The 15,741-nt window shown below is 45.7% G+C and overlaps 1 protein-coding gene across 1 annotated transcript; it reads right to left on the bottom strand.

The window, feature by feature from the left end:
• Window positions 1-4,853: 4,853 nt before the first annotated feature.
• Window positions 4,854-15,628, bottom strand: PAK1IP1 (PAK1 interacting protein 1). Its single transcript, XM_038770940.1, has 10 exons — window positions 15,551-15,628; window positions 11,670-11,832; window positions 10,130-10,250; window positions 9,972-10,046; window positions 8,850-8,902; window positions 8,490-8,635; window positions 8,292-8,389; window positions 6,920-7,019; window positions 6,118-6,241; window positions 4,854-5,620 (listed from the first exon to the last, which is right to left on the bottom strand). Exons 1-10 carry the CDS (start codon window positions 15,626-15,628, stop codon window positions 5,442-5,444), a joined length of 1,137 nt encoding a protein of 378 aa, XP_038626868.1. The 3' UTR covers window positions 4,854-5,441.
• Between the last annotated feature and the right edge of the window lie 113 nt (window positions 15,629-15,741).

Genomic DNA, 15,741 nt, shown 5'->3' with positions numbered 1-15,741 from the left:
CCCGCTCCCGTAATACCTCAATCCGCCGCACCCGCTTTCCGGCCGCCAACCGCAAGGGCCGCGGGCGCCCGCTGCTCGTGCTTTAGGGAGAATGCGGTAGCTGGGCTTGGCAGGCCTTTTTGTTCCCACCCAAATAATAACGGCATTTATTAAGCGCTTACTCTGTGCAAAGCACTGTTCTAAGCGCTGGGGAGGTTGTAAAGTGAACAGGTTGGCCCACGGGGGGGGCTCACAGTCTTAATCCCCGTTTTACAGACGAGGAACCTGAGGCACAGAGAAGTCAAGTGACTTACTCAAGGTCACCCAGCTGCCAATTGGTGGAGCAGGGATTGGAACCCATGACCAAGCCATGCTGCTTCTCTACAAAACCATCATCCTCTCTAACAGTGGTGGAGTGGGATCAGAACTCAGATCCTCTGACTCCCGGGCTTGGGCTCCTACCGTTAAGCTAAGCTAGAGAAGCAGCGTGGCTCAGTGGAAAGAGCACGGGCTTGGGAGCCAGAGGTCGTGGGTTCTAATCCCGGCTCCCCCACTTGTCAGCTGTGTGACTTTGGGCAAGTCACTTCACTTCTCTTCACTTCTTTTAGGCTGTGAGCCCACTGTTGGGTAGGGACTGTCTCTATGTGTTGCCAATTTGTACTTCCCAAGCACTTAGTACAGTGCTTTGCACATAGTAAGCGCTCAATAAATACGATTGATTGATTGATTCTCTGGGCCTCAGTTACCTCATCTGTAAAATGGGGATAAGACTGTGAGCCCCCCGTGGGACAACCTGATCACCTTGGAACCTCCCCAGTGCTTAGAACAGTACTTTGCACATAGTAAGCGCTTAACAAATACCATCATTATTTTTTCAGCGCTTTGCACATAGTAAGTGCTTAATAAATGCTATCATTAACTATTATTTTCCTTTATTAAAATACAGATAGTAAGCCATTTAGTGATGTCACAGTTAAGGTTTTCAATTGTACTGAAACTAAGGGTGAAAGTGGCCTAGCAAATAAAGCAACGGCCATTGGTCAGAATCTACCCATTTGAAAATATTTCACTTTATCAAAAACACTGTATGCATATATGGCCACTTTGTGTTTATTTATTCATTTTTCCATATTCTTGCTATCAATGGTTTTTATTGATTACAACACCTAAGTGGTTAAAACAGTACTCTGCCCACAGTAAGGGCTTAATGCATGCCATAGATGGATGGATTAAAAATCGGAACTCTTCTTAAAAACTTTAAAATGAGCAGACGACTTTTCCCTTGTATCCCCGTTTTCTGATAAAGTAAAAGGAACTTGTTTGGGTTTAGGTGGAGAGAACAAAGGCTGTTTTGTTTTGAGGAAGCCTCAGTTTGTTCCATCTGTTGTCACCAAAGAACCCTGAACTAGCAGAACCTCTAGAGTGACTAGTTGGGGTTTCTGACATGCTCCCAGCCCTGAGGCTCTTTGCCTGCTGCCTCTGATCTGAGTGATGACTATCTAATCATTTCACCCCTGAAATTTGAGGTGGGGTAACTGCTGAGATGAGGGTTGACACTACGCCTGGTGTGCACAATGATAAGAGGTAGCCAACACCCTGTTCCCTTTTCAGTTTAAGCCATAGTTGCTGGTAAAATCAGGAGGAGACTTTTTTCTGATGTGGTATACTCCTCACATTCCTGGTCGGGCCTGGCCAGTCAGGATAATTAATAATTATATTTTATTTTTGACTTTTATTTCTGTATATTTTTGTTAAGCCCTTACTATGTCAGGCACTGTACTAAGTGCTGGGGGAAATAGAAGTTAAACAAGTTGGACACTCTCATTGTCCCACATGGGACTCACAGTCTTAATCCCCATTTTACAGATGAGGTAACTGAGGCACAGAGAAGTGATGTGATTTGCCCAAGGTCACACAGCAGACAAGTGGCAGAGCTGGGATTAGAACCCAGGTCCTTCTACCTTCCAGGCTTATGCTCTACCCATTAGACCACTGTGCTCCAATTGAACATGTTATTGTCTCCATTGCTTACTCGGGTCATTTACCATTGGCATCTACTCTTGTGCTCTTTCCTGGTATATAGAAATATATATTGCCATTTTGTGTTTGCCAGCCTCCCTCATTTTATAGTGAGCTCTCTTATGGCCTTCGGAGAGCACCATCTTCCAGATGCATTTTTAAAACAGGCTTCATTAAAAGCCACCGTGCTTATTTGGGTCCATATTTACAATGCAATTATCATCTGAGATATCTTCCTCTAGATGCCCAGTAGATTCCTAATGGCTCCATTAAACTTATTACCTACTAAGGATCCTTTCCTAACAAGATTTGCAATTTGTTGGTTTCCAGCTGATGAGCTGCTTTGCTATTACTAGGAAGGAAGTCAGAGGTTGACCACATGTCGCCCCTAATCACGCAAGGAGGGGGTGGAACAGCTGCCTTCATTTAACTAATCATAGAATGAAATGGAATAGGAAATCAGCTACAATGGGGCTTGGCTGGTAACCTCCTGAACAGAAAGGCAAAACAAATGACTGAGCACTGGCATGGCCTAGTATAAAGAGCCAGGGGACCTGATAATTAGGCAATCAATTATATTCATTGTGCACTGTACCAAGTGCTTCAGAGAGCACAATACAGCAGACACACTCCCTGCTCACAAGCTTCTTCTGATTCATGAGAAGCAGTGTGGCTCAATGGAAAGAGCACAGGCTTGGGAGTCAAAGGTCATGGGTTCCATTTCCAGCTCTGCCACTTGTCAGTTGTGACACTTTGGTCAAGTCACTTAACCTCTCTATGCCTCAGTTACCTCATCTGTAAAACAGGGATTAAGACTGTGAGCCCCACATGGGACAACCTGATGGTCCCCCAGGGTTTAGAACAGCACTTGGCACATAGTAGGGGCTTAAATGCCATCATTATTATTATTTTTCTGCCACTGTCTTTTGAGTGGCCTTGGGCAAGTCACCCTGACTTATCTGTGCCTCAATTAGCTCACCTGGAAGATGGATAAAATAACTGTTCTCCCTCTCCATTAGAGCAGGTCATACAGCCCCTTTCCCCAGTTTAGCTTAGTATCTCAGGACATTTAGCCAGTGCTGAGGATCCTGCCAAGCAACCCCAAGGAAGAGGGGAGGTTTTCAGAGTCCCTGGAGCTGCTCCAGACATGGTCAGGGCAGTATTCGAGTTCTGCTCCGTCCCAAAGCCGGAGGGAGTGGCAGCTCAACTCTGAGCCCCCTCACTAACATGGAGAGATGAAAGTCTTTGGGACCCAGGGGGTTGGGGGGTGGTGGGGAAAGACAGAGAGAGAGAGAATATGTTTGTGTTTAGGGAAGAGGAAGGGGGTGACAAGGGGGACGTAATGTCCTAAGTAATCCTGGCTGTGTCAATATCCACACTCCCCCAGCCCTTGCTCCAGATGACTAACATATTAGTTGGGGAATTTTCAGACTAGTCAGTTATGAAAATACATGCTTTTGAATGAACAGGAGCCTGCCAACCCCCATCCTCATTAAACAAGTTAGCAAGATACTTGAAATTCCATTGCTTTTTCTCTACTTGATTCCTAACATTCTGTACATGGAAATGCTTGTCTCCAATGGTGCCTAATATATAAATATTTTCATATTCATTATCTATCTATTCCCATGAAAGCTTATAAATGCATTTTCCAAAAATTTAGTGAAAAATATCAGGCTGCCATGATGATCTTTCATGTTTCTTAAAGTTTAGTGAGAATCAGTTATTTGGACAGCAGAAAAATCTGTAACTGAGCAGACCCGCATTCTCTCCCAACTGCTTTGTACAGTGCTCTGCACACAGTAAGTACTCAATAAATACGATTGAATAAATGAATGAATGACATCCCATCTTTTGATAAAGGAATCACATTGATTGGGAGGGAAAGGTCCAGAGTCCTCTGCCTCTCCAGAGCTCCATACAACTGGCAGGGCTAGCCAGTCCAGAAAACAGCAGGAGGGGAGACAGAGGAACAGAGAAGGGAAGGTGGATGCTCTGCTATTTTGTACTTTGCCTCTATTTCTCATTTCCACCAGAACTGGGCCTTTTTCTGTCTCGGTCTGTTTTTCTCTCTTCCTTTTTTTCTTCTCTCCACCCCCATCCACCTTCCAACCCCATTTTTACTGCTCCTCTAACAGTCTGGATGGTTTTCTACCAATGGTGATTTCTTGCTCTCCAACAGTCCCTCTCAGCCCAAGCCCCATGGGGAAGAGGACGGAAGAGCCTGGCTTCTAGCAGAATGATGACGACGATGTCACAGACCACCAAACACCATTAACTTCTCCGTGCCCAGTGGGGGACTGGGAGGAAAGTGGATAAGGGATGTGCTGGGAACTTGGACCGACTGGCAGCACCAGAGTGCTACAGGGCTCTTCTTGGGACCCATCTTACTGAGTGGGGGCTTTCAGCCGATGGTAGACACGGACGCCCACAGCAGCCATCTGGGCCAGTGTGTACCCCCCAAATCCCACACTCCAGCAATATGAAAAATCTTGCCTGCAGCATGTGCTTAACCTCTGTCTGCCTACTGGCTTGTGTGCCCACTGGGGCAAATAATTCAACAACTGGCAGGGACCCCACTTGACTATAAGCTCTCTGAGGTCAGGGATCATGCCTATCAACTCCACAGTATTGTACACTCCCAAGTGCTTATTATAGTGCTCGGCCCAGGTTGATTAAATGGGGAAAAGAGAGTGTGGGGGATGCTGAACAAGTGCCATTACTATAACCCCTTCGTGTACAAGTTTCTCGATCCTGTAAATCTCTGGGACGTGACCGAGGCTCATCCGCCGCCATTTGTGACGGGAGATTCCATCCCCACGCTTCTGTGGGAATAAAAAGCACAGCACAGATAGAAAGGTAACACACTTTACTGTATGCAACTTATCAAACGTAGCTCTTCCAAGAGGACATAAATAGAAGTTGAGCTACAGTAGCTAGAACCTTATATGCATTTACATTTTTTTTTTTGAGCACTGGGGTGCTTTTCACTTTTGAACAAGATTTCTTTCCGAGGGATATCATACTTGACCCTGCAAAAATAATGTGGCCAGTTGCTTCATGTTTGAAGTCTGGTTCTTTAAGGAAACCTTACTCAATGGCTGGATATCTGTTTAAAAAATATTGCACGTCAGGCATACCCCTACGCGATCCCGCTGCCACCAATTTCAATGTTAATAGTTTAAGCTGAATATTTACGGAGGTGAGCATCTTCATGACATAATACGCGTGGCCTCATCCTGGCTGTCACCAGGCTACAGTACACTCTTGGGCAAGCTGCTGAACCTCTTTGGGCCCCGGTTTCCTCATCTGGAAAATGGGGACAATACAAGAAAATACCTATGGAAAATCCAGATATCTAGCAATGGAAAAATTCCTTTCATTTATCTGACCGAAAAACTAAGTTCACTCAATAGGACGGTTCCAGTAGACGAATCTCAGACTCATTCTGAATTTCGCCCTTTCTTTTTTTTCTTCTTTTCCTGAGTACTCTCCAATTTTCTTTTCTTGGGTGACTTTTGGCTCTTTTTTGAGACACTATCTTCCTTTTCTCGTCCAACATTCTCAACAGGGTGACCGAGGTTCTTACTGCTTGTTGTGGATTGCTGTTCTTCTTCGCTCCCTGAAACACCGGAAGTGACTGATTATAACTGGGTTTTTTTTTTTCCCTCACATATAAATCTGGTGACAATTCCGCAAGGCAATAGGACTCCAGAACATTTGAGCAATACAATTACCCCAAAGGAAGTGGACTTTTTCCCACTGTAACCCAACAGAAAGACAGGACTGTTAAGACACGGTCCCCCGGGGTCTGACAGATGAAGCCGTTATGGCTTTGCCTCCTCCCGCCTCCAATCATAGCCGGGGGTGTACAAAAGGACAGAGGTCATGGGGCTGAGAGTCAGAAGGACCTGGGTTTTAATCCTGCCTCTGCCACTTGCCTGCTGAGGGACCTTGGGCAGGCAAAGACTCACCTTAAAGTCCTCTTGCTTTCCCTTTTACCTCGTGAGCCCCAGAACTTGATCTCTTCAAATGCTTCCCTCAGCAATTAGCACAGGGTCTTGCACAAAATGAGCACTCAAAGAACACAATAATGGAACAGCAAATAATGTCGCTTACCCTGCACCGCTGCCCCAGCAGCAGGGAGCCCTGCTTTGGTGTCCGGGACGTTACCGAGCCATACGCCAAGGCACGTTAATCTGGCCTTCGTGGTCATTTCACACAGTAAAGATAGGGGAGTTTTCTACACCAGAAGAAAAATATGAGCATATGGTGATTAATGTGGAATGATTAAAATTATTGACTCAATTTTTAAAAATGATGCTTTCCAGCTTTTCATTAAAATGGGCTTCCTTTTGAGACTTCTTTCTTCAGGCACAATAACTTCATTGCTCTTTTCTGGCCATGCCCTGGTTGCTGAATATTTCTAGAATCAAATTTGCAAGGCGATGGCATGTAAGAAAACCTTGCTAACCTGACACAGATTTAATGAAAGTAACATCACTGTTATTCCTCAGATGGTCGGATGTTCTATTGGTTGATCTCTGTTCAACTTTCCTGCAATTCAAGTTTAGGTATAAAAACACTATGCTTGTAAAGGAATAGGTATAAACCAAATCCTTAAGCAATCAATAGAACTTTGCATCAGCAATCAATAGAACTTTGCATAACACCATGCTTGTAAAATAACAGGTATAAACCAAATCCTTAAGCAATCAATAACTTCGTATTGCTTCCAAAATAACAAAAAATAATTCAAATTCCCTGAGCAACATCCAGGATGAGATGGGCCACAAACATGTTTGGCTTTGCCCTGTCCTGTTTTCTTCCTCGCCCATTCAATTCTAACCCCCAAAAAGGCATCGTGTGATACTGGACTATTTATGTTCTTATTTTAGCTCTTTAACTCTAGCCCCCTGACCTTTTTCTGCTGAAACTGCCACATTTTGATGAATCCATCACTTGATGCTGTGACGAGAACGGGATGCTCGGGGACCTCAAAACTGCACATGTCTTTTACTCTAGGATTTAAAAAAGTAGTAATATAACCTCGGTTGGAAGTGATGACACCACTGAAAAACATAGTATCGTCTCTGCAATGTTGTTTATGCCCTTATATATGCCACTTTTTATTTTAAACTTCTGGTACTTGGGTTTTCTGCCTGCCGCTGAAAACAGTTGTAATGCTGCTATTTCTCCCACTTCCACTATGTACAATAATTAGGATCTCAACACCTTGAAGGCAGGGACCATGTCACTCAACTCTATTGAACTGAACTCTCCCAAGTACTTAGTACAGTGCACTGCACACGGTAAGTGCTCAACAAATACCATCAATCAATGGATCAGCTTGCAAACATACTTGAGCCTGACAAGAATTCACATATCGACTGGTGGTGATGTCAAGAGACGTCCTGGTCCTCTGCTGGTGTGTTGAACTCAGTCCTTTTGCTCTCCCCAGGATCACCAAAAGCCCCAGGGACGCAGGGGTAAGGCACGAGCCATACCCCGAGCAGCAGAAACCAAGGCAGTTGGAGATGAGTTATGAGTGGACTCATGAGTAGAACTCAGGCCTAAAAACTGGCATCTTGGATGGTTTCCTTGGCACCCACTAGCTAGAACCTGACCAGTGCCAATGCAGAGCTTTTTAAGAATCCCAAGGAACATAACATTTTCACTGGCCTACACGTTACGGTGCATGTAGGAAACCAGCAGCTCCTTCTACCCACCCTGGATGCTGCCTAGGGTGGTTAGCCCGGGAGCCCTCACTCCTCATACTGACCACTTCCTTTCTGATCTGGAGGATTTCATTGATGTCCAGAGTCCACACATTGTTTTTCACCCTGGCCCACTAAATTCTCACCCGAACTTCCCACTGCTAAGTCTCATGGAAACGGTTATCTGATATGGGGGTCAATAACTGAAATAATAAAAAAAAACCCGAGGAGATATTTGGGACCTCATTACTTGCCCACAGGATGATTTCTGTTAGGTCTGAGCCTAAGGGCCTGTACTCACTTGCATGGCTACATCAGATCCAAGGCGGGGCTAGGATAAATGGGTACAGTGCACTACGAACAGCTTTGTGTAAATCTATGACTCCAGGCAATGACCAGGAGCATTTGAGCTAATATAAAAACCACCATTTTGCATATACCAGAAGTATTTTTGTTGGGAAAGGCCCCCAGACAAGTAAATGTGGCAAAAACATATCCCTCAGCTCAAGAGTCTCAAGTCAGGGTGCGCTTTAAGACAAGGGGAAAGAAAAGCCTTTCTGGGTGAGAAATAAATACCTGTTTTCATGAGCCTTAAATTCATGGAGACACTTTTGGGTAGTGCAACTGAACAATCTTACAATTTCTTCATCTCCAGCCACAGCCAAGACAGACTCCTAAGAGAGAAAAATCAGTAGGAAAGTTCAGTTAAAACCACGCCTAGATGGCAGGATATATTCTAGTGCCAGCTCCCTCCTTCTCTCCTTGCCCACTTACTGAAATAAACGCAACCGAGGAAATCCTCTTTTCATTCGTGATGCTGCCGCTGACGGACGCCGTCTCAAGTTCGTATATGTCGATTTTGTTCGGGAAGACAACTACGTACTTCTCTCCGCCAGGTGACCACTCAACTATATGAGCATCTACAGGTTAAAAAAAATGAAAAGACTACATTCTCAGTCTGTTGTATGTGGCCTTTGGTTTCAGAAATAACATCAAAAGTCAAAGAACTTTTACGCCACAAACTAGGAGAAAGTAAAAGCAGAGCCAAACACACCCAGATCATCTCCAAAGACAGCAATCACACAGAGGTAACGAGACCTCTTAGAGAACAAATTCCAAGGTCAGAAAACTCACTTTGCTTTATATTTTTTATAAATGCAGATCTGCCTTCTATAAGATTCCATGTTCTGGGAAATAAAAAGAGAGAGGAAGAGGAAAAAACCCACTATTAGCATTATTATCGTCAACAGTTAATATTTATACAGAACCAGAGTGCTAGAATCTAGACTGACAATCAGGCGTTACCCAAAAATCAAGGAAAGGAAACAATCCATAGTACTAAATATACATTTTTAACTGACCACACAGATCATCGGCAGTTTCCCTCGGAACAATACCTGGGAAATTTATAATTCAGAAGCACGGACTTTAATTCCCAACCCAAGCATCTACAGAGCAACAGACTCACCAGGCAGATTATAGGCAGGGAGAAAGTAGTTCCTATTCACTTTAAATGTTCACACATACACCTCGCCTTCTAGGAGAGCCTATATTTGGTCTCAGAGTTTTTCTGAAGCCTGGTTTGTTGAGACAGGGCACTGACCGGAAACCTTCCCTAACTCTGACAGCCAACTCAAAAATAATAAAATGAAATACAGGATAAGGGACTGCTGCTTTGTATGAAGAACGGGACGATGGCTGACAATCAGTCCATAGTACTTACCGAGGACTTCCTCTCGGAATATCTCTGTAATGTTCAATGGGGAGAAGACAATACAATAGAGTTGTGTTGTCTAGACTGTGAGCCCACTGTTGGGTAGGGACCATCTCTATGTGTTGCCAACTTGTTCTTCCCAAGCGCTTAATACAGTGCTCTGCACACAGTACGCGCTCAATAAATACGATTGAATGAATGAGTTGACAGACATAGACTGTGAGCCCACTGTTGGGTAGGGACTGTCTCTATATGTTGCCAATTTGTACTTCCCAAGCGCTTAGTACAGTGCTCTGCACATAGTAAGCGCTCAATAAATACGATTGATGATGATGATGAAAGAGAAAGAGGAGGCAGACACTATAAAAAAACAACCAGCAGAGGGAAGCCACTTAATTTAGACAAAAGGAGGGAAGGGGTGGGGAGGAGGGAGTGTGAATTAAGCAGGTGTTTAGGCCACAAGGAAATGCTTGAAGAGTCCAGTAGGTGCTAATTACAGTCCTGACTACTATCAAAAAATGCTCTTGCTATCAAAGACTCACCTTAATGTTCTGTCTGTTCCCACTGACAGGGCTAATTTTCCAGATGGATGAATAGAAAGGGAGGTCACACAGCCCCTAAAATAGGAACGCGGAAGTTAAGTCTCAGCTTCTTGGTCCCAATGAAGAACTTTAACAACAGAAAGTGGCGCCTAACTCACTTGTGTGCCTTGATCGTTTTCAGGCACTCCCACCTCTTGGCATCCCAAACACAAATTAACCCATCTTCTGCGCCGCTGATTAAGTGTCCGCTGCCGTGGAATTTCAGACAGGTTATCGTGCCTGCCGACAAGAGAGAACAGTATGGACCAATGTCACTGTCGCTGGGTCATTTTCTTAAATGCAGTTACTTTAGATTGTGAGCCCCCTAAGGAACCTGGACCAGATCTAATTCCCACCTTGGTATTCTCTCCCAGTACTCAGTACAGTGTTCTGCACATAATAAACGCTGAATGCTACTACTATACTATATATCATATACGAAAATTAAAGGGACAAAATCAAAGGTTAATTATGTACCCACCACTTCAAACAGTTGCTGTGAATTCTCCATTAGCCTCTTCAGAGGGAAAGGGGGATGAAGAGAGGGGGTGGAGCACAAGAGTCCCCTTTGGTGTCCCAGAGAGAATGCCATTCTGTCGTCTATGCAGCTCAGCTGCAGCTATTACAACCAAGTAGCTGCTGCTGGGAGCCACAGCCCTTGTTGTACAGGTCCCACTGGATCCAAGGGAAAGGAACATCTTCCTTGGAGATGCTACAGCCCAATGGGTAGAGCACGGCTGACAAATGTATCCTTCCCAGCTTTGTCACTGACTTTCCATGCTACCGGACAACTTCAGCTTTACTGAGCTCCTATCAACACCTGTATGTTTGCATACTCATTCATTCACTGCTGATAAACTGTCTGTCTCCCCCCATTAGAATGCAAACCCCTAGTAGGCAAGAGAGGTGTCTGGTGCAGCTGCTGTAATTATTTTAGTACCACTGCTGCTTCTATTAGTTGGTTAAAGGGTAAACTCCCAAAGGGCAAAGAGGCTGGGTCTTAACTTGAATAACGACAATAATAATAGTATTTGTTAAGCGCTTACTATGTTCCAAGCACTGTTCTAAACACTGTGGTAGATACAAGGTAATCAGGTTGTCCCACATGGGGCTCACAGTCATTAGTCCCCATTTTACAGATGAGGTAACTGGGGCCCAGAGAAGTGAAGTGACTTGCCCAAGGTCACGAAACAGACATGTGGGGGAGCTGAGATTAGAATCCATGACCTTCAGACTCCTAGGCCCGGGCTTTTTCCACTAAGCCACACTGCTTCTCAATAGCACCCAACCCAAGCCTCTGCAAATGTGGACCCTCAAAACTATTCAATCAATCAATCAGTGGTAATTACTGAGTGCTTATTGCGTGCAGAGCACTATACTAAGCGCTTGGGAGAGTATGATTCAACAGAGATGACAGACATGTTCCCTGCCCACAAGGAGCTTCCAGCCTAGACGAGCCTTCCATGTCTTCGAATCGACAGCAGGAAGTTAATGCTTACGTCTTCCCGAACGCAAAGCTGTTCTGAAAATGGGTTAAAGAAATCAGGACCATGAAGTGTTTCAGACTCCTTTCTGACAGGTGGGATGACACCCACCCCCACCCCACGTCTGATCGTCTCATTCACGTCAATGTCGTTTTCCCGGAGGGGATTTCCTCACCATTATGATGGAGTAGGGCCCCGTGTTCCACTTTCTTTTTCATATCGTAGATGTGGATTGTCTCATCCTTACTCCCAGTGACCACGAAACGGTTGTTGACGGCAACCGCGGACAAGGAGGCCGTGTGAGCATGGTGAGTGAAGTCCGCTACTGGGGTCCAGGTCTGAAAAACGAGCACAGGTCAAGGAGCACTTTTTTAGAGCACATTCAACACCACGTTCCGGATCTCTTCCTCCTCCAATGGTGGGGCCAAGACTACAGTAGTATTCGTTAAGCACTGGGGTAGATGTGAGATAATCAGATCCCACATGGGGCTCGCAGTCTAAATAGGAGGGAGAACAGGAACTGAATCCCCATTCTGCAGGATGAGGGAACTGAGACTCAGAGATGTTAAGTGATTTGCCCAAGGCCACAAAGCATGGAAGTGGCAGAGCTGGGATTAGAAGCCAGGTCCTCTGACGCTCAGGTCTGGGCCCTTCCCACTGGGCCATACTGCTAAGTTGAGAGAGAGAGCACAGGCTAGGCTGGTTGGGAATTAGACCTGAATTCATTCAATCGTATTTATTGAGCGCTTACTGCGTGCAAGAGCACTGTACTAAGCGCTTGGGAAGTACAAGTCGGCAACATATGTCCCTACCCAACAACAGGCTCACAGTCTAGAAGGGGGAGACAGACAACAAAACAAAACATGTAGACAGGTGTCAAAATCATCAGAAGAAATGGAATTCTAGCTATATGCACATCATTAACAAAATAAATAGAATAGTAAATACGTACAAGAATGTACTTTGAGAACTTTCCTGGGATTGAAAGCCTATGGTAAAACGCGATTCGTAATAATAACGATGATGGTGTTTCTTAAATGTTTACGATGTACTAAACACTATATTAAGCACTGGGACAGATACGAGATAGTTAGGTTGGACCTATTCCCCGTCCCACATGGGGAGGGGAGCATCTGAATGCTTAGGTGAAACGTATGAGTTGACTTGGAACAAAGCAACATGGCCTAGTGGCAATAGCAGGGCTTGGGAGTCAGAGGATGTGGGTTCTAATCCCAGCTCCGTGACTTGTCTGCTGTGTGACCTTGGGCAAGGCACACAACTTCTCTGTGCCTCAGTTCCCTCATCTGGAAAATGAGGATTAAGATGATAAGCCCCAAAGTGGGATGGGGACTGTGTCCAACCTGATTAACTTGTATCTACCCTAAGCTTAGAACAGTGTTTGGCACTTAGTGCTTAACACCATTATTTTTATTATTATTGTTATTATTAGACTATAAAGTGGTTGTGGGCAGAGAACATGCCCGCTAACACAGTTGTTACGTCCTCTCCCAGGCGTTTAATACAGTGCTCTGCACACAGTAAGCGCTCAATAAGCAGCACTGTTTGAACGGAACAGGGAGAGGCTAGAGGCAGGGAGGTTAGTAGGAGGCATGGCATAGTGGACAGAGCTCGGGCGTCGGAGTCCGAAGATTATGGATTCTAATCCCCGGTCTGCCACTTGTCTGCCATGTGACCTTGGGCAAGTCACTTTAGTTCGGCTCCCTCATCTGTAAAATGTGAGACCGTGAGCCCCACGTGGGACAGAGACTGTATCCACCCCGATTTACTTGTATCTATCCCAATGCTTAGTACAGTGGCTGGCACATAGTAAGCACTTAACAAGGCTACTATTATTATTATTCTCTGGCCCTCATTTGTAAAATGAGGATTGAGGCCATGAGCCTCACATAGGACAAGGACGGTCTCCAACCCGCTTGGTACAGTGCCTGGCACGTAATGAGTGCTTAACAAATGCCATTATTATTCTCTGGGCATCAGTACCCTCATCTTTAAAATGGGCATTGAGACAATCAGCTTCACATGGGACAAGGTCTGTGTCCAATCCGATTTGCTTGAATCTACCCCAGCGCTTAGTACAGTGCCTGGCACATAATAAGCGCTTAACAAAATCCCGTTATTATTATTATTATTATCTGGGCATCAGTACCCTCATCCTTAAAATGGGGATTGAAACCATGAGCCTCACATGGGACAAGGTCTGTGTCCAAACCAGTTTGCTCATATCTACCTCGGCGCTTAGTACAGTGCCCGAGACATAGTAAGCCCTTATAATAATAATAAAAAAAGTTCGTATTTGTTAAGTACTTACTATGTGCCAAGCACTTTTCTAAGCACTGAGGTAGATACAAGGTAATCAGGTTGCCCCACATGGGGCTCACAGTCTTCATCCACTTAGAGAAGCAGCGTGGCTCAGTGGAAAGAGCCCGGGCTTGGGAGTCAGAAGTCATGGGTTCTAATCCCAACTCCATCACTTGTCAGCTGGATGACTTTGGGCAAGTCACTTGACTTCTCTGTGCCTCAGTTCCCCCATCTGTAAAATGGGGATTAAGACTGGGAGCCCCATGTGGGACAACCTGATTACCTTGTATCCCCCCAGTGCTTAGACCAGTGCTTGGCACATAGTAAGTGCTTAACAAAAGGTATTATCATTACTACTATTATGATTATGATTAGTATTACTAAGAGAAGCAGGGTGGCTTAATGGCAAGAGCACAGCCTTTGGGGTCAGATGTCGCGGGTTCAAATCCTGGCTCCGCCGATTGTCAGCTATGTGACTTTGGGCAAGTCACTTCACTTCCCTGGGCCTCAGTTCCCTCATCTGTAAAATGGGGATGAAGATTGTGAGCTCCCCGTGGGCCAACCTGATCTTGTTACCTTCCCAGTGCTTAGAACAGTGCTTTGCACATAGTACGCGCTTAATAAATGCCACCATTATTATTATTACTACTAAGGGCCGGGGTAGATACAAGCAAGCCGGGGCTCACAGTCTTCATCCCCACTTTACAGAAGAGGTAACTGAGGCCCAGAGAAGTGAAGTGGCTTGTCTGAAGTCACACAGCTGGTAAGTGGCAGAGTCGAAATTAGAACCCATGACCTCTGGGGGAAGCAGCGTGGCTCAGTGGAAAGGGCCCGGGATCTGGGGTCAGAGGTCATGGGTTCTAATCCCGCCTCCACCACTTAATAATAACAATAATGGCATTTATTAGGCGCTTACTATGTGCAAAGCACTGTTCTAAGCGCTGGGGAGGTTAGAAGGTGATCAGGTTGTCCCACGGGGGGCTCACAGTCTTCATCCCCATTTTACCGATGAGGGAACTGAGGCACAGAGAAGTTAGAAGCAGCGTGGCTCAGTGGAAAGAGCCCGGGCTTTGGAGCCAGAGGTCATGGGTTCGAATCCTGGCTCCGCCACGTGTCTGCTGTGTGACCTTGGGCAAGTCACTTCACTTCTCTGAGCCTCAGTTCCCTCATCTGTAAAACGGGGATTAAGATTGTGAGCCCCCCGTGGGACAACCTGATCACCTTGTATCCCCCCCCCCCAGCGCTTAGAACAGTGCTTTGCACATAGTAAGCGCTTAACAAATGCCATCATTATTTATTATTATTAAGCGGCTTGCTCAAAATCACACAGCTAATTGGTGGAGTCGGGATTTGAACCCATGACCTCTGATTCCAAAGCCCGGGCTCTTTCCACCGAGTCACGCTGCTTCTCACTTGTCAGCTGTGCGACTTTGGGCAAGCCACAACTTCTCTGGGCCTCAGTTCTCTCATCTGTAAAATGGGGATGAAGACCGTGAGCCCCCCGTGGGACAACCTGATTACCTTGTCACCTCCCCAGCGCTTAGAACAGTGTTTTGCACATAGTAAGTGCTTAATTAATGTCATCGTTACTATTACCATTATTATGACCTCTGGCTCCCATGCCCGTGCTCAGTAAGCGTCTGGCAAATGCCATAATAATAATAATGATGATGATAATGATAATAATAATAATAATTAATAATAACGAGTGATCCGGGGTGGGTGGAGGAGACGCACCTGAGCGGCGGGTCCGGGCTCGGTGCGCACGGCGAACCCGAAAAGAATCTGCTCGTAGCAGCCGGCCACCACCTCCATCGCGCACGCGCCTTCCCGCCTGCGCCGCGCCGAGGGGAGGAGAGGAGAGGGGTCCTCCTTCCCCCCTCGGCGCGCCAATTGGACGTCAGGAACGGTCTGCGGCTGCCCCTCTC

Source organism: Tachyglossus aculeatus, chromosome X2, assembly GCF_015852505.1.
Source record: "Tachyglossus aculeatus isolate mTacAcu1 chromosome X2, mTacAcu1.pri, whole genome shotgun sequence".
Taxonomy (NCBI): domain Eukaryota; kingdom Metazoa; phylum Chordata; class Mammalia; order Monotremata; family Tachyglossidae; genus Tachyglossus; species Tachyglossus aculeatus.
Note: the sequence above shows the minus strand (reverse complement) of the source record. Positions and strands in the feature narration are given on the sequence as shown.